Below are 27,125 nucleotides of genomic sequence, written 5' to 3'. Positions count from 1 at the left end.
CATAGCATACATGAGGCTGCCAACAGCACTTGAGTAAGGAACTTTTTCCATTTGTGCTTTTTCATCTGGAGTCTTTGGACACATTCTTAAACTAAGACCTTCGCCTTTTTCCATAGGAGTATCAATGGGTTTACAGTCTTGCATATAAAATTTTTCAAGTACTTTCTTGATGTAATGCTCTTGTGATAGAGCTAACATCTTCTTGGAACGATCTCTTTCAATCTTCACTCCAAGAATGTATGCTGCTTCACCCATATCCTTCATATCAAAATTGGAGGATAGTCATTCTTTAATGATTTGTACATACTCTTTATTGTTACTAGCCAACAGTATGTCATCCACATAAAGCGATAGAATCACAAATTTGTCTTTGGATCTTTTGACATACACACAATGGTCTTCATCAATCATTTCGAAATCAAATGATATGATTGCTTGATGAAACCGAATGTACCATTGTCTGGAAGATTGCTTGAGACCATAAATGGATCTCAACAATTTGCACACTTTGTGCTCTTGTCCTTCGGCAACAAAACCGACAGGTTGTTCCATATATATCTCTTCTTCCAGATTGCCATTTAGAAAAGCAGTTTTAACATCCATTTGATGCAATTCCAAATCTAAACTGGCAACCATAGCTAGTATCAACCGTATGGAAGTAAATCTTACAACAGGAGAGAAAGTCTCTTCGTAGTCTATCCCTTCTTGCTGTGTATACCCCTTAGCAACAAAACGTGCCTTATACCTCTCAATTGAGCCGTCAGATAGACGTTTAATCTTGAGAACCCATTTGTTTCCAATTGCCTTGCGTCCTTCAGGGAGATCAACTAATTCCCAAACACTATTTGATCTCATTGACTCCATTTCTTCTTCCATTGTTTTCATCCATTTCTCTTTAGCAGGACAAGTGAGAGCCTCTCGAATATTTCTTGGCTCTTCTTCATCTTGCATGACAATCATGTAAGATTCATTTTCGATTGGAAAATGACGTTTAGGGACTCTAGCACGATTGCTTTGCCTAATTTGTGATTGTGCTGAACTTGGCTCAGCATCATCTACAGACTTGCTCCCACTTGGATGAGATACTGTTGGAGGTTCAGGAATATGCACCAAACGATTTGCAACAATCAAATCATCTTGCTCCTCTACTTCATATAGAGAAAATTCCTGACCTATCTCACCCTTTCTTGGAAATTCATTTTCTAAGAAAATGACATCTCGGGACTCAAATTCTGTTACACTCCCACTCGATTGTTCACCAATGAACACATAACCTTTGGAATATTCAGAGTATCGTATAAATATACTATTTTTACCTCGTGGACCCAATTTACCATGTTGATGAGACGAATCATGAACAATGGCAGCGCATCCCCAAGGTCTCAGATTACTAAGATCTGGTTTTCTATTAGTCCAAAGTTCGTAAGGAGTTGAAGAAACAGATTTAGAAGGTACACGATTTAGAATATAGGCAGCTGTCAATAATGCATCACCCCAAAAATTGATTGGCAGATTTGCTTGAGCCATCATTGACCTAACCATTTCCAAAAGAGTCCGATTTCTCCTTTCAGCCACTCCGTTTTGCTGTGGAGTATATGGCATGGTTAATTGCCTTAGTATTCCTTTTTCTTCGCACATTTGTTTGAACTCATCAGACAAATATTCGCGACCGCGATCCGTTCTTAAGGCCTTAACCTTTCTGTCTAATTGATTTTCACATAAAGTTATAAATTTCGTGAAACAAGCAAGAGCGTCAGATTTATGAGATATCAAATAGACGTGACCATATCGCGTATAATCATCAATGAAGGTGATAAAGTATCTACCTCCATGTCGTGCCCTCACATTCATTGGTCCACAAATGTCAGAATGAATTAATTGCAATGGAAATTCAGACCTGGTTCCTGTTCCAAATGGTTTTCTTGTCATTTTTTCTTTTAAACAATTTTCACATGTTGGTAGACTAACCCTTTCAATTTGGCCTAACATGCCTTCCTTGGCTAATCTATCCATCCGTTGCTGTCCAATATGGCCTAATCTCATATGTCATACATTGACATCAACATTTTCATCAGCATATGATGTAAATAAAGAAAAATAGTTATTAGAAGAAGTCATCATATTAATAACATCCAGAATAATAAAACCATTTGATACATATCCATAACCATAACACACATCATCCAGATACAACTTAATACTAGTACCACACATGTTCAAAGTAAATCCAAATCTAAGAAGAACTACTACAGATACAAGATTTCGTCGAATGTCAGGTGCAAAGAGAACATCATGTAAGAGGAGGGTTCGACCATCACGCATATCCAACTTGCATGTGCCTATACCCTTGACTGGTACACGAGAGTTGTTTCCTACATAAAGCCATTTTGAACCTTGCGGAATTCGACGAAAATCCACAAACAAATCACGGTCTTTGGCTACATGGTCTGTTACCCCTGAGTCTACAGTCCACAAAGGATGAGAATCAGCAATAAAAACCGAACTGGAAACATATGAAAAATATGAAAGTTTTTCTATAATTTGTACCTTGCAGGGCTCTTTGCATTCACGAGCATAGTGACCCTTCTTACCACAATTGAAATACTTGATCTTGGCCTTATTATGCTTCTTAAAATTCTGAGAAGCTTTTCCCTTGCCACGATCTTGCCCCTTGTGCTTTTTCTCTTGTTTGCCCTTCTGACCATAATTTGACTTACGCTTCTGGCCTTGCCCTCCATGAGAGCTTGAACCAGCCAAATGCACAGCTGATTCAGTTTATTGAGGCTTGGATGCCTCAATACGATCTTCCTCAAGTTCCAGATGCCTTGCTGCATCGTTGAGAGTTTTAATACTCTCATTGTGGGTCAGATTCACCTTCATGTGTTCCCAAGTATGAGGAAGTGAACGAATCACTGCTTGAAGTTGTTGCTCTTCAGTCAAAACATGGCCAGCGTCCTTCAACTCACTAATCATATTTGACATCTCCCTGAGATGTTGCCGCATGCTATGATTAGGACGCTTCTTGTAAGTGTCAAACTTGATGGTGAGTTGTCTCAGTTTTGTAACAGAAGTTCCACCAAACTTCTGCTTCAAAGCAAGCCACATCTCTTTTGCAATCTCATGTTGCCTAAACTCACGCATCACATCATTATCCATACTGCTCAACAATGTAATACGAGCAATGGAGTTCTTCTTTTTCCAGGACTCATATGCAGTACTATCAGCAATGTGCTTTGCAGTTGTACCTTTTTCTGGTTCGGTTAGAATATGATCCAGGACCGAAAGAACCTCTTGTTCTTCCAGGACATACTGAATTTTCATGGCCCAAATTTCATAATTATCGCCATTCAGTTTTTCACCCTTATTGAGTTCTGCCACAATATTCCTAGATGCAGATGCCATTTCACTAAGAATTTACAATTAAACTAAGTTAGGACATATCACAGTTTTGATGGCTTAATACAAATTATTTAATACCTAGCATAACAATTCTAGTTTTACAACAACTGTGAAATAATTTAATAATAATAATAATAATACTTATAGATTAAAATCGAAAGATCACTAAGTTTCACAATCATCATTTAATTCTATAAATTTTATTACTATTAATTATTCACTGTGCAAAAACTCCCACTGAAATTATACATTTAATATATAATTTTAACAAACAAAAAAAATTATGTAAACAGATTAAAAAAAAATCCGTATAATCCAAAAAAAATTTCCATGAAAATAGATATAATATATTATATAATATATAATATATAATATATACAAACAAAAAAAAATCCTGTTGCAAAGTAGAGAAAAATCTATTTTATAGTGTATATAATATATAGAATGAATAACATAACATAAAGTAGATTGTGGTATAGTGGTAAGACCATTGTTCCTCAAGGCACCCAACCGGGTTCAAGCGGCTTCAAAAATGGAATTTTTTCGCGGTTCACCATCCCGGAATGGACCAAGTCTATTTAGTTTGAACCGATGCATACAATCTCTCCATTTCGCACAGTAATGGACACATCCAATAGCGTTGTTTGAACTAGAAATGGATTATATACAATTCGGAAGTATAAAAATTGTACACACCGATCATGACCCATCAAATCCGAAAAAAAAAAATTCGGCAAGTTCCGAAAATTCTTGAGAAAAAACGGTTGTGATTCATTTGGACCAAAAAATTGTCCAACCAGTTGTATTAGATCCATAATAAACTAAAAATGCAAGGTTTTGCTTTGCATCTCCCATTTCCACTATACAACATCACTGTTTTGCAATGCATCTCCAAAAGATACATTTAAAAAATCTTCAAAACAATGAATACAAATATAAAACGTATTTATATCTGAAAAAATAATTTTATAAAACGTATTTATTTTTATAAAACCTATTTTATAAAAATTTGTGAATCAGAAAATACGTATTTAAAAAAAAATGTGAATCAAATCTTAAAATTAATTTTCGGAAATTCTCCAAAAAATCTGAAAATTTCTTTACAATTAATTTTCGGAATATTTTCAGAAAAAAATTATTTAAAGAAAATAAAATCAGAAAATTTTCGAAGAAAAAAAATTAATTATAACAGATTTTACGTGTGTATTAAAACCAGAATACATGCCATAACTAGTGCTCTGATACCAATGTTAATTAACGGATAGAACTTACAAATTACTCCGTTAATCTTCGTGCGGAAGCGGATCTTGCAAGTGTAGCAGTATCACTGGTTCTGCAAGGAATCACAAGCCGAAGCCGGAAGCCCTGCGTTTTCCACGACCTAAAACCTTCACCTTAACACAGTGCTTTTCTCTCTTTCTTGACAGTCTCTAATTTCGGATTTATTATCATATTAGAGTCAGAGAGAAAATGATATGCATAGTTTATATAAAACCAATGCACCTTTTCTTAATGGGTTGGCACCTCTTCATAACGGGTCGGGTTTTTAGTTTCCCATAATGGGCGTACCATTTATTAAATCCAACAGTTTTGAACCGTTCAAATTCGTCATTTGAAACCAATTAAATAAGTTTTAAAGTTGAGTTCATAAAGAGACTTGGTGAACTTATGAATACCCTAGTTTCACTCGCAATACTAGTATTAATAGAGCTATAAAATATTACTTCTGATTCTGTTAGTTGTCAATAACAAAAAAGGAAAAACCAAATGGTACTGTTATGACAATACTCTGTTTCAAATGCGGGCTTGAAATTAAAAAAAAAAATGCCTTAAAAAAATGAGAAAATGCTAATGTGAAACTATATATGTACTTGATAACCACTATCTCATACACAATTATTGGAGAGTTTGACCAAATCATGATGGTTGCCTGGTAAGACACATGCAGGAATGACTCAATTATATTCAAGGAGGAAACGTGTGAAAAAAGAAGTGTGTGATACATAGGGTTGTAGAAACATGTGTCGCAGAAGATCGAGGTGCAGCGTGAAAGAGGGCCGCAACATGGGCTGCCAACAGTGTACAATCTGCATACAAGAATAAGAGCCATTAATCCGAAATGTCCAATATGTGGTTTAGAAAATGAATACACAATGCATGTTCTCTTCTTCTGTGATATTGTTAGAGCAACATGGCATGCATCGGAGCTATCAATTAGAGGAGATCATCTCATCTGCCTTTGGACTTCACAACAGCTTTTCTTGAGGTGACCAACCAATTGAATGAAGAGCAAACGGTCAGTTTTGGAAACACCATGTGGTGTATTTGGAAGGCAAGAAATGAAAGAATTTTTGCTGGAAAAAAAGCCACACCATTCTCAATTTTACTGCAGGTGGGACGCATGATGACCGGGCACGAGCCACATCAAGAACAACAGCTGCAAAACAGGAGCAATACTATACAGGTACAGAGCATACTGAGAGGCACCAAAACAGTGTTGATTGATGCATCGTGGGAGACCACACTGAAAGCGGGCTGGGGAGCAGTTCACTACGATGAACAGGGACGGCTTCAAACAGAGGCGCAGTAAACACCAATTGGAGCAGCAGGGCAATTTTGTAATTTTTTCAGATTGCCAGGTTTTGATAATGGCAGTAAACACAAACAGTATAGATGCTGCAACATAGAGACAAGGATCAATATGAATTACTTCCAATTCATATAGATATAGGGTACAGAAGAGAAGAAAGGAAATCTCTGACAAGCAAATAACACAACCCTATCACAGTGCTTTAGTTTTTATACTGTTCTTTACTTTTCAGTTTTTATATGCTGTTCTTTAGTTCTCAGTTTTTATTACATTAGGGAAGTAGTTAAGATTTAGTTATGTATTAAGAACAATTTATCAATTCAATCAAAAACGCCCAAGGGCTTTCACCTCAAAAAAAAAAAAAAAAAAAAAGAGGGCCGCAACTGCATTTGTCAGCAGACCAAATGGAACCTTAATAAAATAGACACTTTTCGCGAGAAAAAAAACGCATTTATGACGGTACTCCCTCGCGAAAACTACCGTCGCAAAAAGAGAAAGCTGAACAATAACGGTACTTCGTCGCGAAAAATCACTTTTTTATCCTCACGAAAAGTGTCTCATTCTTGTTGAGAGCTTTTCAACCTTTTTCTTTCTTTCACCCTTTGACTCACATTATTGTATCTCCATTTTCATACCCTACTGGATTCCTCCATTCTTTCTCTTTCCCTATTGCTTTTTTTATTGATAAAAAAAATTTGCATATGTTTTTATTTATAGCATTACAAATATAAATAAAATCGGTAGCTTAATTTTCTAATATATTCAGAAATAAAAAAAGGGAATGAAACGTACCGGTCATCCTGTTGTCATGAAACGTACCGGTCATCCTGTTGTCATGAAACGTACGGTCTCGACTCCGGCTAGGATAGAGTGTTCCGTTCAAATATGTACATTTCATCACGGCTGGATAACTATTTTATTTTATTTTGAAAAAAATAGGAAAATGATGATATTTTTTCTTAATGATCTCATCAAATCGGAAATTTTTGTTTTTAAGAAACTGATAAGACTGAAAATATTATTAAAATAATATATATCTACTATTCGTATACAAATTATTAAAACATAAAATCCTATCTGTATCCATATCTACACATATTTTATCAGATATGCACATTTAGTATTTGATCCACACCGTTCACCCCTAAATGGAACTCATTTGAGAAGTTCAAATTTTTTTTAAAGGCACAAAACCGACCGTTTCATCGAAGATTTAATGGTCTTGGGCCATGACCAATTTGGTTCTGTGAAAAATGTTCTTGGTCCACTTGTCCATTTAATTTCTGTCCACATTATTTGTGTTCTGGCCCATGAGCATGGGGAGGAATTGTTTTATCTGGAATTGTTTCAAAAAAAAAAAAAAATTATGTGATGTAGCTAGAAAACGGGGATCCATTTGACAAGATTAATTGTTATGGGCCCAGGCCCAATTTGGATCTGCGAAAAATGGTTTTGGGCCGAAGGCTTACCTATTTTCAGGTTACCTGTCCATATTATTTATCTTTTGGGCCGAAGTTTAGATTTCCGTAATTTTACATAATCCAATGAAATGCTTACTGAGGAACGCAATGGATCAAAGAAAATAAAAAACATATTTATTTTTTATTTTATTTTTTGAAAGACTTGACAGTGGAAAACATATTTCATTTTCATTTGTAATAAGAATTGAAGGATGTGGATGACGAATTCACATCCTCTTCAATACCTCATAAGGAAATCTTTTACAATTATTAGATCTGAGCCGTTCTTTTTAACTTGGCACGAATTTCAAAGCCCAATAATATTGCCTCCTATGGTGATCTGAATTCTAAACCGATTGAGATTTAATCTCAAATTGTAAAGTGAGGATAATCCTCTGCAATACCTGAGAGGATGCGAATTCGTGAATGACACGGTCTAGACATGTGAAACAACAGTCCAAAGAAAAGAAAAGCTCACACGGAATTAGTCGTTGCTTCATTCTTTTTCAAATTTATCACCTAACAATAAAAATAATCAAAAAGCAAATTATGGGAATATGGGTTCCATTCAACGACTTGTGCACCCAACGACTAAACCGAGTTATCAAGTATTGACTTGGAAATTTATGCTCCGGGTCCATTCAAGGTTCTCAACAGGTTTTGACCCTTTCTCCGAGAAGCTGAACTCCTTTTCGTAATTATGACCGTTTCTTCAATCAAGAAAATAGCAGTTGCTCCTGGACCAGGTCGTACCATGTATTGCCAATCTTTGTTAAGACTTCAGCAGCATTTCATTAACACCATTTTAAAAGTACATATCAAGTATTTACATCTCATTGAATGAACGAGGGATATATAAAACATAAACTAAGTAATTAATACATTATTAGGTTATCTTATGGGTGGGCTAGCTGATTCCCATCCCTCTTTATGTGAACTCAGCTGATCAACATGCAGGAGCAGATAGAGGAATATTTCTTAGAAACCATAAATAAAAATATAAAATTTACCAAACTAATTTGACTGCTTTGTTTTTTACAAAAACCATAAAAACCGAGATGTCATTTTTAATCCTTTTTTTTTTACCAAATTGTCATTTTGGTTCCAACCGTTTTCACAGATTTCAAGAAAAAAATACGTTGAAAAATTGTAAAAATACTTGGGACTTAATTGTCATTTCAGTCCCAAAAAAAATATTTTTTTTCTAAAAAAAACAATAATCATGTTGGTTTCATAAAAATATTTTTTTCTAATTATGGTATATAAAAAATATTCCAGATAGAGCTAGCCATAGAGAAAGTGGTGCTAAGCACACACTTACAAATTGAAAAAGAAAAATTTATCTTTTAAGAACTATAATTGCTACAAAAGATAACACTATTAGTCTCACTCATAAAATAAAAATAGAAAATATTTAATTGTCTAGCCAATAGACACCTAAAATTTTAATTTTCTAATTCCACCTCTGCTGACATGCCCCAAACTTGCATCATCTCTAGTGTAGATTAAAAAATAATTTTTATCGATATTTATATTCAATCAAAAGTATTATTCTTATAAAATGTAAGAATAGAAAGGCACTGAAATTCTTCAAAGGTACTAATGATAACAGCTATGGATAAAAAATTGTTTGAGATTATAAATCATCACCACGTCTTTAAATCCTCCAATGAAGGCCTTACGAACTTTTTTTCTAATGCAATATTAGAAGTAGAACTAGAGTGTTCTTAACTTCATCAAGTTCCTTTGTAAACTCAACTCTAAAACTTATCAAATTGACTTCAAACGGTGAATCCGAACGGTTCAAATTCATCTACTTTACGAGTGATGCGTGTACATGCAAAAATTTAAATTTTAGAATTAGTTTTGTATAGAATCAAGTGGTAAAAAACGTTCAAAAAATTAATGCATTAAAATTAATTTATAAACCTTCTAATCTTTACCTCTTGACTTTATACTAAATTCGAAACTTTTTTTTTTTTGCATGTAGATGCATCACTCGTAAGCTAAATGGATTTTGAAATGTTCAGATTCGTTATTTGAAACCAAATAAAATAAGTTTTAGAGTTGAGTCCGTAAAGAGACTTGGTGAACTTATGAATACCCTAGTTTCACTCGCAATATTACTTCTGATTATGTTAGTTGTTGTCAATAACAAAAAGGAAAAACCAAATGGTACTGTTATGACATAATACTCTCTTTCAAATGCGAGCTTGAAATTAAAAAAAAAAAATGCCTTAAAAAAAATGAGAAAATGCTAATGTGAAACTATGTACTTGATAACCACTATCTCATACAAAATTATTGGAGAGTTTGACAAAATCATACTGGTTGTCTGGTAAGACACATGCATGAATGACTCAATTCAACCAACCAATTAAATATTCCTGATTTTTTTTAAATAATATTATGACAAATGACCCCACTTCAATTTATAAGGCAATGTATCATTTAAAAATAATTATTTATGAATTTATTTATTCTTTAATTTTTTACAGGCTTAATTATATATGTTTTTAGTAAAAATAATTATTTGTGCTAGTTTTCAATGTTTTCTCCAAATGATGCCACTGATATAATTTTAATTTTTTTTTAATTTATGAGTAAAAAGAAATCAGTGCAGTGCAAGGTTCTAAATAACTAGCTATAGCTACACAATAGTTACATTATAGTTTTTTTAGACCTCAAAAACTATAACACTATTAATCGTTTTTCTTTTATAATAACTTTAAATAGCTAACTATAGCTATGCTATAAATGTATCATAGCTTTTTCGAACCTTAAAAGCTATAGCGCTATAATTACTATTTATAACTTGCTGCAGAGCAAGGATGATTCTTCAACTCAACCAACCGAATATTCTATTGGGAGGAGTTGGGTGCACATTGGGTTGCCGAATGAGCGTCCCTGTAAAATAGGCGTTACTTAATGGTGCTATTCATGAACCAGGTCCATGCCATTGTGCCAAGCATTCATTCATTTATCCTTGTCTAAAAACAGCAGACGTTCATCCCACCTCTCCCTCTCTCTCTCTCCTAATTGATCTCTTTCATTCTCTTAGCATAGCATATTGATATTGGATATACTCAGATTAAAGCAGGGAGAAAATACCCAAAAAAAGAAAAAAAAAACCATAAAAAATTAAGAAGCCATTAGAGTGGTAGAGCATGGCGTATAGAGGAGACGAAGATTACGATTATCTGTTCAAGGTGGTGCTGATAGGAGATTCAGGTGTGGGGAAGACTAATCTCTTGTCTCGCTTCTCCCGAAATGAGTTTAGTCTCGATTCGAGATCTACGATCGGGGTCGAGTTCGCCACTCGGAGCATTAGAGTTGATGAGAAAGTCATCAAGGCTCAGGTTTGGGACACAGCTGGTCAGGAAAGGTATATATATTTCTAATCATTCCATTCTATCAACAAATGAATCAAATTATTTGATGTCATCTAATTGAAATGTCGATTAATTTAATTTTAGCCATGAATTTGACTTTTCAATACAATCTGACAATACCAGAAAACTTTTTTGCATTCAAAATCTAAGTTCCTGACATAAATCAGATTATATAAGCCAGCTTGTTGTTATGTAAGCATTTCTATCTCCGATTCTTTTAGAAAGATGAACAAACCAATAAATTCAAATTGTAAAAGAGTTTTGGTTTCCGTATGCGAACTAGAAACACGAGTCACAATATCACTTAAGGTCAAGATCATGGAATAATTGTGTGCTTGAGAACTTAATTTCTATTGGTTTCGTTAGAGACAAAAATTACATATTCAAGTTTTTCATTACAACTGTAACTTTTATTAAAGGATTCTACAGTTTATATTCACCTATATAGATAATTCTAGCACTGGAATCTACTGGGTTTTCCACTTTCAAACCTATTGAGACATTACTTCAAAAAATTTACCAGTAAAATGGGTAAGGTTGTTGTCTTAATTCCAGACATAGATTTTCCCTATTAAAACACCTGACAAGATGGTTTGGCTTGACCCAGAAGTGACCCGTTCCGGAAAGCCAGTAGTTTTACATTGCTAAATATTCTGATTCCTATCTGAAACAGGTACCGTGCTATCACAAGTGCATACTACCGTGGTGCAGTCGGTGCTCTTGTAGTCTATGATGTGACCCGCCACATCACATTCGAAAACGTGGACCGGTGGCTGAGGGAGCTACGGGACCACACCGAACACAACATTGTTGTGATGCTGGTAGGCAACAAGGCTGATCTGCGCCACCTCCGTGCTGTCTCAGTCGAGGATGCAAAGCAATTTGCTGAGAGCCATAACACTTTCTTCATGGAGACATCGGCTTTGGAGGCGTTGAATGTGGAAACTGCTTTCACTGAGGTGCTTACACAAATATACCATGTTGTTAGTCGCAAGGCACTTGATATCGGTGTCGACCCGTCGGCCCCACCAAAGGGTCAGACTATTAATGTAGGTACCAAGGATGATGTGTCGGATGTTAAGGCAGCCGGATGCTGTTCATCTTAGAATTACAATTAAATAAGGAGAAATAGGGCAAAATTTACACTTTGTTTTGTTCTACATATAATTCATGATATTTCTAAAGATTCCTTTTTGTTGGCTGGAAAAAAAATATGTTGAACAGGTCAATCACAGTGTTATAGGATGCAACTTTTGGTATTTGTATCTAGTCAAAGATCTTAGATTTTTTTTTTTTCAGGTTTTCAAGGTTACTTTTGAAATATTGTAAGTATAAATTATGAGATAAACATTGTTTATTTTGCTTCCAAAGATATAAAATGTGATGGATCATTGGTGAGGGAAGAAAGAAAGGGGTAGAAGCAAGTGCATCTCACCATTTGCCTCTTGCTTTTTTTATGAACAAACATTAGTAACTAAGATGATATTAGGAAATTACACAAAGTTTGTTTGTACCTTCTCATACCTTAATGAATGTTCTATTTTTTCGCTTACACAGATATTTGATAGGTACAATGATGTGAACGCATGTGTTTTTATAAAATAGACACGAATTAGTCAAATATTTGAAGATGAAGATATTATAGTTATTCATTTAAAAATCAGGGCAGGTAAAAACATAAATTTATATGTAATCAGATAGAATATATATATATATATATTTGGTAAAAACCATGTAAGGATATCAAGTGGATACTGTTACATCGTTTCTCTCATTTTATCATCATTTCCTTCAAAAGAAAAAAATTATGGCTTGCAAATTTCTCTCTTTGTAGGTTAACAACTTCCTATCAAGCCCTAGCTTATATTGAATCATTGTCTAACACAAACCAAAAATTCATTAAACAGTGATTCCTTCAATCAAAAGATCAAGGAGACACATTTTTTTCTCATTCAGCTATCCATTGCCCCAAAATTGTCAACCAAAAAATCAGATTAGGTTCAAATTTGTTATAGTTACGATTTGCTGATCAAAACAATATGTTTTTTTTTTATCAAACAGACACGAAAATTCGTCAAAAGAGAAAAAAAAAATTATATTTTTCTAATTGCCTGATAAGATTTATATATAACTCAGCAACTTTAAATGAGTACCCACAATATCCTCTTCCATTGGTACTTGTAATCTCTAGCACTGGTACACTTTAATAAACATCAAATAACAAATTATTTCAAAATTTAGGAACATACATATATTAATTTTGGGGATTTAGGCTTGTTTCTTGATTATATAAACGTCTGTCTCCTCGTATGCATAGTCAGGGTGTAGGTGCTCATGTGGTACCTTCTCAATGGAAGGGAAAACCCTTCGTAACTTCTCCCAAAACACAGCATGCGCCTCTGGCGACCTTAGCTGATACCTATTACACAAATACATGCATTTGTAAGCAGAGACCGAAGTAGATGGAGGGGAAAGGGTAAATTGAAAATTTTATTTTTTACAAAAAATAACATACTATTAGCCCTCCTCATAAAATAAAAATACATAACACTAATTTATTGAGAATCTCAAGTTTGTGTGGGCTTGAAAAAAAACTAAAATAGGAACAACAATAATTACTATCCACTGATTGGTAAAATCAGGATCCTATTATGTTGCTTCTTTGCTTGTTCAGTATCTAGATGCATTGGAGACTACCAGCATAACCTAAAACTTAAATCAGGACGGAAAATTAGGCTAACTAAAGTTCATAACACAATTTTAGCTTAGCTGATCAATTAAGGATTGATTTTGATTGGGGCCTAATTGCTGGATCAGAAAAATGTAAGGAACAGGCTGATAATTATAGCTAATTTCACCATCTCGACTCGAATATAGCTAATTCAATCAACAACAAAGAACTCCAATTTTAGGCGGATTTTAGTTGAGACCTAAACCATGGAATAAGAGGGTTTTGGCCTAAGTTATTTCACCCAACACCGATTATTTCACCCAATACCCAATTCTGCCAGTGTAGTTTCTACATAGCCTGTCTCAAGCCAGGAAAAATGAGGAGGGTTCATGATAGCTTGGTGAGCTAGCGGTAAAAAAACAGCCTCTTTATGGAAATGAAACCCTCACGAATTGGGGCAGGAGTAGTATTAGGATGGGTGACCTCCTGAGAAGTCCTTGTGTTGATGATTCCAGTTGGGTTTCATTTCTAGCTTACCCAACTTGTTTGAAGGAGTCTAACCAAGCGTAACTCTAAAATTGGGTCTCTAAATGTAAACCACCCAGGTGACTTGAGAGTTAAGCCCCTGCGACCCCAATGTCACTGAAATAACTAAGGCCAAAACTTCATACCTCAACTAAACACCACCTTAAGTCCTTAATTAGTTGGTATTGTAGAGCATTACCCAAGCAAAGCTACACCATCAGGTGCGAGAAGCGCCTCCATGGCATCGACCAGCTGCACCGCTGAATCCTCCATGTAAACCACATCCGCCGCAACCACGAAATCAAACTGCGCACCCAATGCCCGGATCTGACTCTCATTATTCCAATACAGCTGTGCATACTTGGGTGCCTTCCTGAGAAACTTCTTGTTCCTCTTTATATTCCTCTTCAGAGCGGGCATAACGGGCGCAATATCCGTTAGCAGGATATCAAACCCGAGAAGGGTTAACCCGATCCCAGCCGGGCCGCAACCAGATCCTAGCTCGACAGCCCGCTTGTTGGAGAAGTTGAGAAGGTGAGAATAAGGGTTTGGAGAGTCGGGATGAGAGGGGGTGAGCCAGCGCTCGACGAACTTGACTAGCACGAGAGAGCAGGGCCATACGGAGGTGCCCACGTGCATCGACCCGTTGTCCTGCTCGAAAGAGAGAACGGTGCCCGTGACCGGAAGCTCGATCACCGGCGAATCAGTGAACCGCATCGCGTCTCTTCGCTGGGGACTAGTGCGGCGCAACGACTAACGAGGCAGAGAATGGTGAGTACAACAACGTAGAGTTCGGTTACTCTAAAGTAACTCAAATTTTGTGTTTATATATTAACCGTCTGATCAGAATCCTGACCAATCCGACCCGATATTTATTGACGGGTCTCCTTTAATATTGGTGCTGATGCAGATCAAAATTCAAACGGTCCATATTTAAAATGAAAATTTGAGTTACTTTAGGTGATAGCTGGAGTGTTCAGGTTTACAGAGCCGTTCAATCTGCTTCGCGATTCGTGCAAACAATTTAAATTATAATCAGCTGCGTCAGGCGCACGACTTCTAATGCGTATCGAACGGTTGGTGCCTCTTAGAATGTAGGGTTTAGTAATAGATTCGTGCCAGATTGAAACAGACGAATCAGATCTCATTATGTACGGTCAGGATTGCTTACAGGATTGTTTACAGGAAGCTTCTCTGAGTCTGTGTGCAGTGTGCTTCTCACAAGTCACTGTTATGGATCCAAAAGCAACAGCGAAGTCGAAGCGAGGGCATTCTCTGCACGGCCGGAGAAACAACCTTTCTTCCTCCGCCATCGCCGCCAAGAAAAAGGCCTCCACCTCCGTCTCCGCCTCAGGTGCCGGAGTTCAGTCGAAGGGAAATGCTCCGCGGCCTCGGCGTCAGCCGGAGCTCCCGTCCAATTGGGATCGATATGACGACGACGAAGACGACGATTGTTCTGGTGCGATGGGAGGTGAGAAAGGTGAATCGAGCTCGGCTGCCATGGCGGCGCAAGGGAGTGAGATGTTGGCCAAGAGCAAAGGGGCTGATTATCTGTATCTGATCGAACAGGCGCGCTCTCAATCCCAACCAATTTCTTCCTTTCCTGATGAATTCGCATTTGGTAATTGAAATAGTTTTCTTCCTTCCCTGAATTCTCATTGAAACGGTGATAATTGAAATGCTGAAATGCATATGTTCTTCTTTGGATCTTGTTTCTAGAATGTAGTCTTGTAAGCAGAAGAGAGCTTCCACATATTACTGAATATATTTGGTTTTGTGTCCACTAGATTTTTTGCAGTGTTCCAGTTCGATGTTGTCCGTGAAAGGAGAGATGCTTTTATCTTTGTGCGAAGACGATAATTTTATTGTTGATGATTATGTCAGCTCACCCAATTATGAGGTACCTGATCATAAATTTGGTAGATAATTCAATCAAAAATTTGTTCTGTAAAATCTTCTATTAGTCAGTTCCGATGACAAGGGCCAAAATTGGTACAAATGAAATGTATAGTGCTAATATCGGAAATTTAAGATAGTTATCTGGCTTTTTGTGTTATTTACACCTGTGAAGTTAGTTTTGACCAAAGATTTGCCAGATCATAGTGTTGTCTGCGAGTTATTATAATGTTTCACTATACATGTATAGGTTTCGTTCCTCTCAATGGATTTGAATGCACTTGCTGGACAACTCTCAAAAGTCAAGACGTCACAGAGGCTTTTTATGGAAGATGACTTGTTTATTGAAGAAATGGTACCATGTTCATTTTTATGGGGGTTATTGTGTTTGATACCAGCAAGGCCAATGGGATCAGATGTGTTCAATTAATTTTAGTAATTGTATCAATTTAATTTCTCTGTTCTATCATTTTCCAGCCTGTATCTGAACCAAAGGAGAACAACCAGCAGCCGGATAGACCAGCAATCATAGATGGCAGCAGCAATGCAGAGAGCGAAGATGTCTCTTCTGGTAATATATCTGTAGAAAAGATTCAATCCTTGACCTCTACATCTGAATCCCCGATGGAGACAGAGCTTGACGAACTTATCAACTCATTTGATGAAACGAAAATCTCAAGAGGATCAACAAATAGCACAAATACATCAATTGTTTTATCAGAGAAGAAACTTGATTCATCTTTGGATGATGTGCTAGATGACTTACTTGCTGAGGCTTCCTTGTTAAAGGGTGATCAAATTGTAGATAGTGTTTCTTCTAAGAAAGATATAATTGGAACTCTTGATGAATCGATCGATGATTTGTTGGGGCAAGCTGGGATGGATGTGAAAAAGGATAAGCAAGGAGAGTTGTCTGTAGATATTTCTTCTAGCTCTGTCCCAACAAAGCAAGTCGATGACTTTGATTCTTGGTTTGATTCGTTATGAGGTACAGAAAAAAAAAAATTTCTCTTTCTTTTGTAGGCATAGAGTACTAGTTGATTTTCGGGGCAATTAGGTTATTTCACATGCTCTGATCCCAATGGTTAGAAAGGCAGATGAAAAAAGGTTATTGTAGCTGCTACCCGTTTTTACTAAGAGCAATTAGTTTTTTATTTTGCATCTTTTGTTTTCAAATTTTCGAGCTGTGAAGCAAGCTACTGATGAAATCTCTGCCTTGTCCATTTGTTCCAGCATTTAGTGTAATTTTGTTGATGATTTTTATTTTTCTTTTATGAGATGGAAGCATTTCTTTTATATAGTGACACATATCAAATTCAAAGGATCTTTGATATTCCATTAAGATGACACACTGAGTTGAGAGTTCCATGATAAAATTTAGGAGTGCAAATGGACGGGCCTTTGGCCCAAAACATATCCGGTCCCTGTCCATACCAAACTTGAAAAGGAAAGCCCGGCCCATATCCGTTTCATCCAAAAGCCCGGACCCTGTCCTTTACGTTCGGCTATAACTTTTCAATTTATTTTGATATTTTAATTGCTATAACTATTTGATGTTGGTCTCTGGCGTTTCTCGCTGGAATCAATTACGTTGCTAGTGTTTTGTATTCAGTAACCTATTGCAGTATGTATTTTTGTTATTGTGTTTGTATCTTTGCAAATATTTTATTGTAAACCAATCTGAAAAGACACTTTCAATTTCTGGAGTTATAAATCAGAGTAGAACTATGGTGTTTTTAAGTTCACCGAGTCTTTTGATGAACTCAAGTCTAAAACTCATCGAATTGGTTTTAAATGACGGATCCGAACCGTTGAAACCCATCTACTTTACGAGTGATGTGTCTACATTTGAAAATTTTAAACATTCAAATGAATTTAGTATAAAGTCAAACGGTCAAAATTAGAAAGTTAATAAATTAATTTTAATGCATTCATTTTTTGAACTTTTTTTACCACTTGACTCTATGCAAAATTCATTTCAAAATTATTATTTTTTACATGTAGACGCATCACTCATAAGGTAGATGGATTTTAACAGTTCAGATTCATCATTTGAAGCCTATTCGATGGATTTTAGACTTGAGTTCACCAAAAGACTTTGTGAACTTAAGAACACCCTAGTTCTACTCTATAAATCAAAATGAAAAGTTGGTTTCACTGACATAAATGTCAATTATTTCTCATTCAAGTTTAATTTGAAACTATAAATGATTTTTACGTTTAGCTAAAACAATTACCTATACAGAAAAACTGATCTAAGAAAAAAGCACCTCATAAACTTTATATGGTTTTGTGTCAGGTAAATGCCTTTTTGATATGATTTTGTCAGGTATATGCTGTTGGTAGTAGAACCTGATTACCTAATAATCTTGAATATCAAATTAAAATAATACCAAGAATAAATTCCTGGTAATTAATGCCAATGCCAAAGTACACCTTTCTCAGATCAATAGAGACTAATCAAGGAAATTCTTTGAACCAAAATCAGAGTTCAGAGCTATAAAGTATAAACTAAACCACAAGGCTCAACAGATTTAGAAAATCTCCATACTCAAAAATAATTGCACAGCAAATGATTCAAGCAATTGATGTCTTTGATCACAAAAAAGTGAACTCCTCAACAAACACTAGTTCAAACAAAAATACTGTTGTCTCTACCAATATAGGAATTTAGAAAAGGTAACTTATTTCTTCTTATCTGTGGGACCATGTCCATGACCAGTCGACCTGCATAACACATTCAATTAATGCATTAGGTTAAGCTACTTAAACAACCCTATTCCGGTATTCCCTCATATTAAAAAGGTTAATTAGAAAAGCTACTTGTTAGAGATATTAGAAAAGGTGGTGATGCAATGCCAGATAAATTTTTTGCTCTTTTTGTGCAAAAGTAAGAGCTTCTCTTTTATGGGCCAACATGAGGCCCAGTTAAATAGAAGAATCAGAAATTTATTTTTAATTCAAATGACAAATAGAGCTTTCCAATTATTATTTTTTCTAAAATTGGAGCTTGCTAGTTGTTCATTTGCAATTGGATTTTTGTTCTGACAAAAAGGAACAATACTATTTGGATGTAAACTACTTGACTTTTTAATATAAATAAAAAATAACCAACAATTCATGTATTTGCAAACTCTGCTCAGTCTTTTAGATTTTTTTTTAATCCCTAGCTTTCACTTGCTATTATCTATTAATATACTTGAAAAGAAAAGAAAATTTTATTTTTTATTCAAAAGGAATATGCCACTTATTTTACAGGAATCAACTAATGGATGTCATTCTTTTTTTTAATATAGACCAGGTTGTCAAATGCTATAAATAGGAGGGCTTACTTGCAAATAGTAAAATAGTACTTGAGTGCTATTTCATGAAAAAGGCAAAAGTCACTGTGCATTATTCAACCTTATAGCTATATATCCTTACCTTTTTTGAGTTGTATATTTGTTAATAGAGAAATATTACTTATCTGGATACACCACTTCAACATCCTTTTCAATAAATGTAATATACTATACATCATTACAAATAAATATGATTCAATTATTGGTGGTCTTACTTTAATTAATTTACTCTTAGCCCCTCGAGGGGTGTCCATGATACTCTTTTATCTATTTATATTCAACTCGTATCGTATTCAAAAAGATTGGTAAGGATAAGATTTTTTTTTTTTTGTTAGTTTATCAGGTACGAGTAAGTGTAATGATTTTTTTTCTTATCTTATCCATTATTCTATAAGATAATTTTTGAAAAAAAAAATTATATATATATTCTAAGAAAAGAATATATAATTAATAAATTTTTGAATTCTCATATTTTAATAGCTGTTTCTTGATTCTTTACATTCAACAATTTAGTTTTCAAAATTTATGAATTAGAATTCGGAAGTTTTAATTGGGTTATTTATTTTATTTTTCCATGAACGTGGCAGAAAACAAATTAGATGAGCAAACAACTTTTGTCCTTTCTTTTTTGCATTTAAAAAAAGACATGAAGTTAGAAATGAAATTCTAGAAAGTTTGATACTTTGAAGATGAAGCTTGTGAGTTGTGACGATTCTACTCATGTCACTCGTCAAGTCGTCAGTGCCAGAAACCACCACACAAAAGAAAGGGTGAATTTCACACAAACCTCTCAAAAAATTTCAAAATTACTTACTTCTCCATCTAAACATTGAAATTACGTATTTCTCCCTCTAAACTTAAAAAACACACAAATTTATCCATTTTATTATTTTTTATATTAAAACTCATTCTAAATTTATAAAATATTCATTTTACCCTTTATTAAAACATAAAATGCCCGTTATACTCAATTTCAATCCAAAGAGTTCCTCTACCGTCCGATTAGCGCGCATCGCATTAAGATCAGTGCATGTAGCTTCAATATCCATGCGTGTCCTCTTTAAGATTCTTGTTGATGCAACGCGCACGGATCTTAAAGCATTTCTGATCCGCATGCATCATATTAAGATCTGTGCACGTCGCTTCAAATATACGTGCGTGTTCGCTTCAAGAGTGGTGTTGATCTAGCACGCACGTATCTTGAAGCAGTTCAGATGGTATAGCAACCTTAAGATTCAAATTTATTTAATAGAAGAATCGGAAATTTATTTTTTAATTCAAATGACAAATAGAGCTTTCCAATTATTTTTTTCTAAAATTGGAGCTTGGTAGTTGTTCATTTGCAATTGGATTTTTGTTCTGACAAAAAAGAACAATACTAGCTGGATGTAAACTACTTGACCTTTTAATATAAATAAGAAAAAACCCACAATTCATGTATTTGCAAACTCTGATCAATATTTTAGATTTTTTTTTTTAATCCCTCGCCTTCACTTGCAATTATCTATTAATATACTTAAAAAGAAAAGACAAATTTATTTTTTTATTTAAAAAGAATATGCCACTTATCTTACATTAATCTACTAATGAATGTCAGTCTTTTTTTTAATATAGTCCAGGTTGCCAAATGTTATAAATAATGGACCTTACATGCAAAAAGTAAAATGGTACTTAATTATTATTTCATGAAAAAGGCCAAAGTCACTGTGCACTATTCAAATAACACAAGTAATAAGAACATAATTGTCTAATTAAAAATCTAATTCGAAGGATGTAGTTATATATCCTTACCTTTTTTGAGTTGTATATTTGTTAATACAGAAATATTACTTATTTGGATCAGTGTTGTAAATAACGGTATGCAGTCGTCGGACGGATAGGGTGCCGCCAAATGACTACTCCGGAATAGTCGGGAATAATCGGCCATAATAAAAAATAATCAGTCGATTATTCAAAAAAATTCATAACAGTTTAGTCACCGTCAATACCAATTGACCGATTAATCGGCCTAAACTGACATTTTTTACAACACTGATCTGGATACACCACTTCAACACCCTTTTCATTAAATGTAATATCTTGTACATCATTACAAATAAATATGATTCAATTATTGGCCGTCTTACTTGAATTAATTTACTCATTGCCCAGCTAGGTGTCAATGACATCCTTTTATCTGTTTATTCAACCCGATATTTATTTGAAAAAACATTTAAGAATAAGATTTTTTTTTGGGTTAGCTTATCATGTATGGGTAAGTGTAACGATTTTGCTTATCTTACCCGTTATTCTATAAGATAATTTTTATAAATAAAACTATCTTATCATGATGCAATAAAGCTTTGTATTTTACTAATTTTTGTAATAAAAATTAGTTGTATTTATTATTATTAGAGCATCTACATCCCTGAAACTCTTTGAGTTTCTAATCTGATGTGGTAGTTTCTAAACCAGTTTCAGGAATGCAGATAAGTTTCTTATTTAGCAACTTTGCTCCAAAGTTTCTTAATAAGAAACCGTTTATAAACTCTGACGTGGCCAAATAATTCGCTGAAATTCTTTTCTCTTGTAATTTATTTGCTGATGTGGCAATTAAGAAACTCTAATTCTGAGTTACAGGGATGTGAGGGTTTATAAACTTTCAGAGATAAAGTTTTTAAAAATTAGTTAACAGTTATTTAGAAACTCCAAGAGTTTCAGGGATGTAGATGCTCTTATTATTATTATTATTATTATTATTATTATTGTTGTTGTTGTTTTGAAAAATATTTTATTGAAAACACAAATCGAGATGTCAATGACACTTTTTTATCTATTTATCCGATCCGTACTGTATTCGAAAAAATGATAAAAATAAAAAAAAAATTTATTATTATAACGGATACATATATGAAAATATCTCTACCGATTCGTATCATATCCGTTGACACCTTCGATTTGTGATTTATTTATTTACTAATTTATCTAATCTGCCCAATTCTCAACTCATCCGCCTACTTGAACCCAGATCCAAATATGTCAGTTCTGAAACATTTTTTAAAATTATGTCTAAATTTTTTTTGATTGAATTCTGATTATTATTTCAAGTTTCAATACGACACGTGTTTATAGGTTAGAAGGTCAAAAGAATTCCGAAATTTTTATATAATATCCAAAAAAAAAAAAAATTTAATTCTATCCACTTTTGTACATGATTGAATTCTGAGTTATTGATTTCGGTTTAAAAGTAACTTCTAAGTAAATACAGAAAATATTGTCATCCTTCTAATACATTTAATTTCTAAAAAGTTGTATCTGTTTTTGAAAAAAATCTTAAATTATTTAATAATTGTTATTCAATAAGAATTTTCAAAATAGATATAACTTTTTAGAAATTAAATGTACTAGAAGGATGATAATATTTGATGTATTTACTTAGAAGTAACTTTTAAACAGCGATCAATAACTCAAATTCAAAGCATTTTTTTCCAATAACACAACAAAATATATTAATTTTTTTTACAGTCGCAAAAAATCCGCCCTGAAAATTGTTGATGCGGGTTATTTGTCACAGTCTTTCTAATAAATCAAATTATATTGTGTTCTTAAGTTCACCAAGTCCTTTGATGAACTCAAGTCTACAACCTATCAAATTGGCCTCAAATGATGAATCTGAACCATTGAAACCCGCCTACCTTACAAGTGATGCATCTACATGTGAAAATTTTAAATATTCGAATTAATTTAGTATAAAGTCAAGCGATTAAAATTAGAAGGTTAATAAATTAATTTTAATGTATTCATTTTTTGAACTTTTTTTACCAACTTGACTCTATGCAAAATTAATTTTTTTTTACACGTAGACGCATCACTCGTAAGGTAGGCAGGTTTCAACGGTTCGGATTCGTCATTTAAAATTGTTTTGACGGGTTTTAGACTTGAGTTCACCAAAGAGGTCGGTGAACTTAAGAACACCCATTTCTACTCTAAACATTTATAATATTTCAATACAAAAAAAAATTAAATAAATTATGTTTTGTAAAAAAAATAAAAAAACACAGAAACTGGTGAGAATCTCACCGGTTTTTTTTTTCAAAACCGACAAAAATCTCACCGGTTCCAATTTGAAAAATAGGCGAAATTTTGACTGATTTGGACAATTTTCAAAATCCTGCACAAAAATTGGAAGAATTTGAAATTTATTAATTTTCTGGATATCAATAAAAATTTCATTCTCACCGGTATTTTTTTTTTGAAACCAACAAGAATCTCACCGGTTCCAATTTGAAAATCTGGCAAAATTTTGACCGGTTTAAATAATTTTCGAAATCCTGCACAAAATTAATATAATTTGAAATTTATTAAAAAATTAAAATATTAATAAAAATTTCGGCAACATTTGTCCTCTCATTTTGCATTTAGAAAAACGGAGATCAGAAAACACATGGAGTAAGAATTGAAAATTCTAGAAAGTTTGATTCTTTGAAGATGAAGCTTGTTACGATTCTGCTGATGTCACTCGTCAAATCATGAGTGCCAGAAAGAGCCACGCAACGACATGTGCAGTAAAGTACAGTAAGTAGTCTTTTAGAAACACTGACTGTACACCCACCTACCTTCGCCGCCGTCTAATTCTACATTTTGTCTCCAGTCTTCACTAGTTGCAACTTCACCTATGGAGTTTCAATAAAAAAAAAAAATAGTTGCAACTTGCAAACTGAGCAAATGATATCTTCTGCGGAGTTTTTCCGTGCGAAGCTGTGCAGAGTTTTTAATCTGGTCCGTTCGTTTCAGATTGGATGGACCGGATTAAAAGTTTCACAAATTTTTTTTTTAAAATTCGGATAAGTTCTGATCTGGTCCGTCCGATTCAAAACGAACGGACTAGATTAAAAGCTCCGCACGGAAAAACTACGCAGAGGATATGCTTCCGCAAACTGAGAGCACATGGCAGGCACACCCATCTCTCTCCTCTATTATTCAGCAATGTCTGTTTGAATTACATGAGTCATATGTCGACCCATTACAGCTCTTTTCTTTTATCCGTTACACGAAAGACGACTAAGTCTCGGTCATAGAAATTCCAGATAAAAGTTTAGGTACTGTTCAGTCGTCTTCTTGAGCAGCTCCAAATTGCAGACATGAAAAATTAGTTATTTTTGGGTTGAAACCCGTATGCAATTGCATTGATTCAATGATTAACAAAGTAGCTATTACATAGGTTTTTTTTGTTAAAATTAAGAAGCATTAAAACCTATACATTGAGCTACTTGTACAATTATCAAATTTGCTATGCCATAAAATAAAAGATACGTGAAGTACGAGAATGCGAATTGATCTATTCGCGCCCGAATAACAAGTAGGTGGGCCTTCCGATTTTCTTCTCTGATAATGTAGACACAGCAGTAATGATTTCTTCGAGTTTGCATATCCCGCGGACTATGCCGCATCGAACCCTTTCTTGATGACGAAACGTCTTCTTCTTTCCGAATTCGACGCCGCCCAGAAGAGTTCACAGTCGAGAGGCACTGAATCAAATCAGATCGGGACAGTCACCACTCGAGAGGAGGAAAGAAGAGGGCACTGAATCAAACCGAACCAGGACAACCACCACTCAACCGAGATGGCACTGAATCAAACCGGACCGGGAATTGAATCAACCGGACCAGGACAGTCACCATTGAGGAAGGAGGAAGAAGAAGAAAGAGAGAAGAAAGGAGACAACTCGTTGCGTTCTCGTCATCGGCAACAACCAAAATACATATCTTATTCGTATATAGATATAGTAGATACTACGGCGCAGAATGAATTCACAAATCCTCAATCAAACTCGGAAAGTCGAGACAAACGGAAAGTACAACAAGCGGCAGAATCCTTAAACGAATCCATTCGCTCAATTGAAATGCAGCAAATTGAATCGGGCAGACGAAGAGGAGTGGGTGGCGGGGCGAGGTAGAGAGGCGCGGTGGAGCCGGCCGACTCTCCAACCAGCTTCGTGGAACAGATCGCCTCTTTTTTTTTCTTTTTCTGCGCCTTGGCAGAGATCCCTGATAAGAAGAGATTGTTTGAAAAATTAGTTATTTGTCATTTTAAAATTTGAAAAATGTTATTTTGAAATTAAAAATTATTCTAATGTTATTTTAAATTTAATTAATTTTTAATTTTGCTACTTCAAATAATTAATTACTAAAATACCCTTTTCATCTCACATACCTTGCTGAGAAGCCCACTATTACTGAACTCGTGCTTCCCATTTTGAAAACCTTTCAAGACCTCTTCTCTCTGAACATTCTCTATCTCTAACTCAACCTCTCTCTCTCTCTCTCTCTCTCTTCTTCTCCACTGAAAAATAATCTATGTAAAAGACAAACTCAACAAAGAATAGGTAGAACACAACAAACCCAACAGCCTGCCAGAGGTATATCTCAACACTTAGATACACATAAAAACAGTGCTGAGGTAGCAACCAGGTAGAAGAACACATCTCTGATAAATGAGGCTGGTTCAACAGAGAAAGGAGCTGCTTGGATTGCCACAACACCTACAACGAAGGCAGAAATAAAAGCACCAGCTGAGAGAATTGTTCCTCCCTTGCGAAGCCAACAAATTTCATCAACAATCAAACACAATTCCAAGAAAGACCGAGAAAAAAGAGATGGAGAGGGTATTTTAGTCATTAATTATTTGGAGTGGCAAAATTAAAAATTAACTAAATTTAGAGTGGCATTAGAGTGATTTCTAATTTCATAGTGGTATTTTTTAAATTTTAAGATTTTGGAGTAGCAAAGAACCAATTTTCCTCAAATTATAATTAGTCTATATACAAGTAATCGCAACATCTAATATTGTATCGTTGTAACGATAATATTGAGCAGGATCACGGTTTTGTATAAAAAAGTTAAGCAAGCAAGAGATATTTTAATGACTGGATAATCGCCTAATTGGTAGAATTAATCAGTAGATTTTTGTTAATTTTAAATAAAATTTTATATCTGTAAAACTGACACCACTGATGTCTCTTTTAATGAAATCTGAAGGCACGACCTTCATCTTTCTCGTCAAAAAAATAAAATTTTATATCAATGCAACATATGAACAATTATCGGATGTCATACCGATCAATCATTTGTAGTACTTGTTGATCTAAATTTCGATTTTTAATTTGTTATGCTCTCAACTTTCAAGCCTTGTGGCCTTGTGGGAGAATATGCAATTTCTTTAATTTAAAGTATAAAAATATGAATATCCGTTTATAAGGTTTATGTATCATATTGATTTTAATTTTGAAGTATAATGTTGTAATTTTAGATTTATTATAATTTAAAATAAATTTAGATATAGTTACTATCTCACGCCTAATCAATTTTCATTTTTCTATTAAAATTTACAATTTGCTGATGTTTTGTTTACTAATAATATGGTAATTATTAGGATTCTAATCTATTAGATACATAAATATTTTTTACCATAATGTTGTATTTTTTTTTTGCAAATGGGTGATGATTTAATTTTAAATATAATATTAAACTTCTATATGTATTTAATTATTTATTTTTTTGTATCGATCCATATTTACATTTATTTAATATCTTATCTGCATCAAATTCAAAACTATTCATATTTAAAAATTAAAAAACAATTTTGATCTGCAAAGACAATATTCTTCGTATAAAATGTAGCAAGTTGAAAATATAAAAAAAATATTCCTTTATAAATATTAAATATTTAAATAGAGAACCTCCAACATTTATTAAAGAAATTGTTTTAAAACAAATACGAATATAATTTAATATTATTCATCCATCGATTTTTTTTTCTCAAAAAAAAAAAAAAAAGTAGGGCCAAATGATGGAGACAATTGACAACACGAGA

At 34.1% G+C, this 27,125-nt stretch overlaps 3 protein-coding genes across 3 annotated transcripts; 2 read left to right on the top strand and 1 right to left on the bottom strand.

The window, feature by feature from the left end:
* The first annotated feature begins 10,422 nt into the window (after positions 1 to 10,422).
* LOC144563116 (ras-related protein RABA1f-like) lies at positions 10,423 to 12,252 on the top strand. The gene is made up of 2 exons (XM_078312509.1): positions 10,423 to 10,834; positions 11,515 to 12,252. The coding sequence occupies exons 1-2, from the start codon at positions 10,617 to 10,619 to the stop codon at positions 11,945 to 11,947; spliced, it is 651 nt and encodes a 216-aa protein (XP_078168635.1). The 5' UTR covers positions 10,423 to 10,616; the 3' UTR covers positions 11,948 to 12,252.
* A 669-nt stretch (positions 12,253 to 12,921) lies between these two features.
* Positions 12,922 to 14,821, bottom strand: LOC144563115 (S-adenosyl-L-methionine-dependent methyltransferases superfamily protein). Its single transcript, XM_078312508.1, has 2 exons — positions 14,237 to 14,821; positions 12,922 to 13,260 (listed from the first exon to the last, which is right to left on the bottom strand). The coding sequence occupies exons 1-2, from the start codon at positions 14,752 to 14,754 to the stop codon at positions 13,110 to 13,112; spliced, it is 669 nt and encodes a 222-aa protein (XP_078168634.1). The 5' UTR covers positions 14,755 to 14,821; the 3' UTR covers positions 12,922 to 13,109.
* A 431-nt stretch (positions 14,822 to 15,252) lies between these two features.
* Positions 15,253 to 17,233, top strand: LOC144563253 (phosphorelay protein). Its single transcript, XM_078312695.1, has 4 exons — positions 15,253 to 15,658; positions 15,825 to 15,937; positions 16,184 to 16,288; positions 16,411 to 17,233. Exons 1-4 carry the CDS (start codon positions 15,271 to 15,273, stop codon positions 16,918 to 16,920), a joined length of 1,116 nt encoding a protein of 371 aa, XP_078168821.1. The 5' UTR covers positions 15,253 to 15,270; the 3' UTR covers positions 16,921 to 17,233.
* The last annotated feature ends 9,892 nt before the right edge of the window (positions 17,234 to 27,125 follow it).

This window comes from Carex rostrata, chromosome 12 (genome assembly GCF_964058835.1).
Source record: "Carex rostrata chromosome 12, lpCarRost1.2, whole genome shotgun sequence".
Lineage (NCBI taxonomy): Eukaryota > Viridiplantae > Streptophyta > Magnoliopsida > Poales > Cyperaceae > Carex > Carex rostrata.
Note: the sequence above shows the minus strand (reverse complement) of the source record. Positions and strands in the feature narration are given on the sequence as shown.

Coding starts and splice junctions, on each gene's coding strand:
- LOC144563116 (XM_078312509.1), top strand. CDS start 10,617: ATGGCGTATAGAGGAGACGAAGATTACGATTATCTGTTCAAGGTGGTG. Junction 10,835..11,514: donor GACACAGCTGGTCAGGAAAG/GTATATATATTT, acceptor TATCTGAAACAG/GTACCGTGCTATCACAAGTG.
- LOC144563115 (XM_078312508.1), bottom strand. CDS start 14,754: ATGCGGTTCACTGATTCGCCGGTGATCGAGCTTCCGGTCACGGGCACC. Junction 13,261..14,236: donor GATGGTGTAGCTTTGCTTGG/GTAATGCTCTAC, acceptor TTTGTGTAATAG/GTATCAGCTAAGGTCGCCAG.
- LOC144563253 (XM_078312695.1), top strand. CDS start 15,271: ATGGATCCAAAAGCAACAGCGAAGTCGAAGCGAGGGCATTCTCTGCAC. Junction 15,659..15,824: donor TCCTGATGAATTCGCATTTG/GTAATTGAAATA, acceptor TGTGTCCACTAG/ATTTTTTGCAGTGTTCCAGT. Junction 15,938..16,183: donor TCAGCTCACCCAATTATGAG/GTACCTGATCAT, acceptor ATACATGTATAG/GTTTCGTTCCTCTCAATGGA.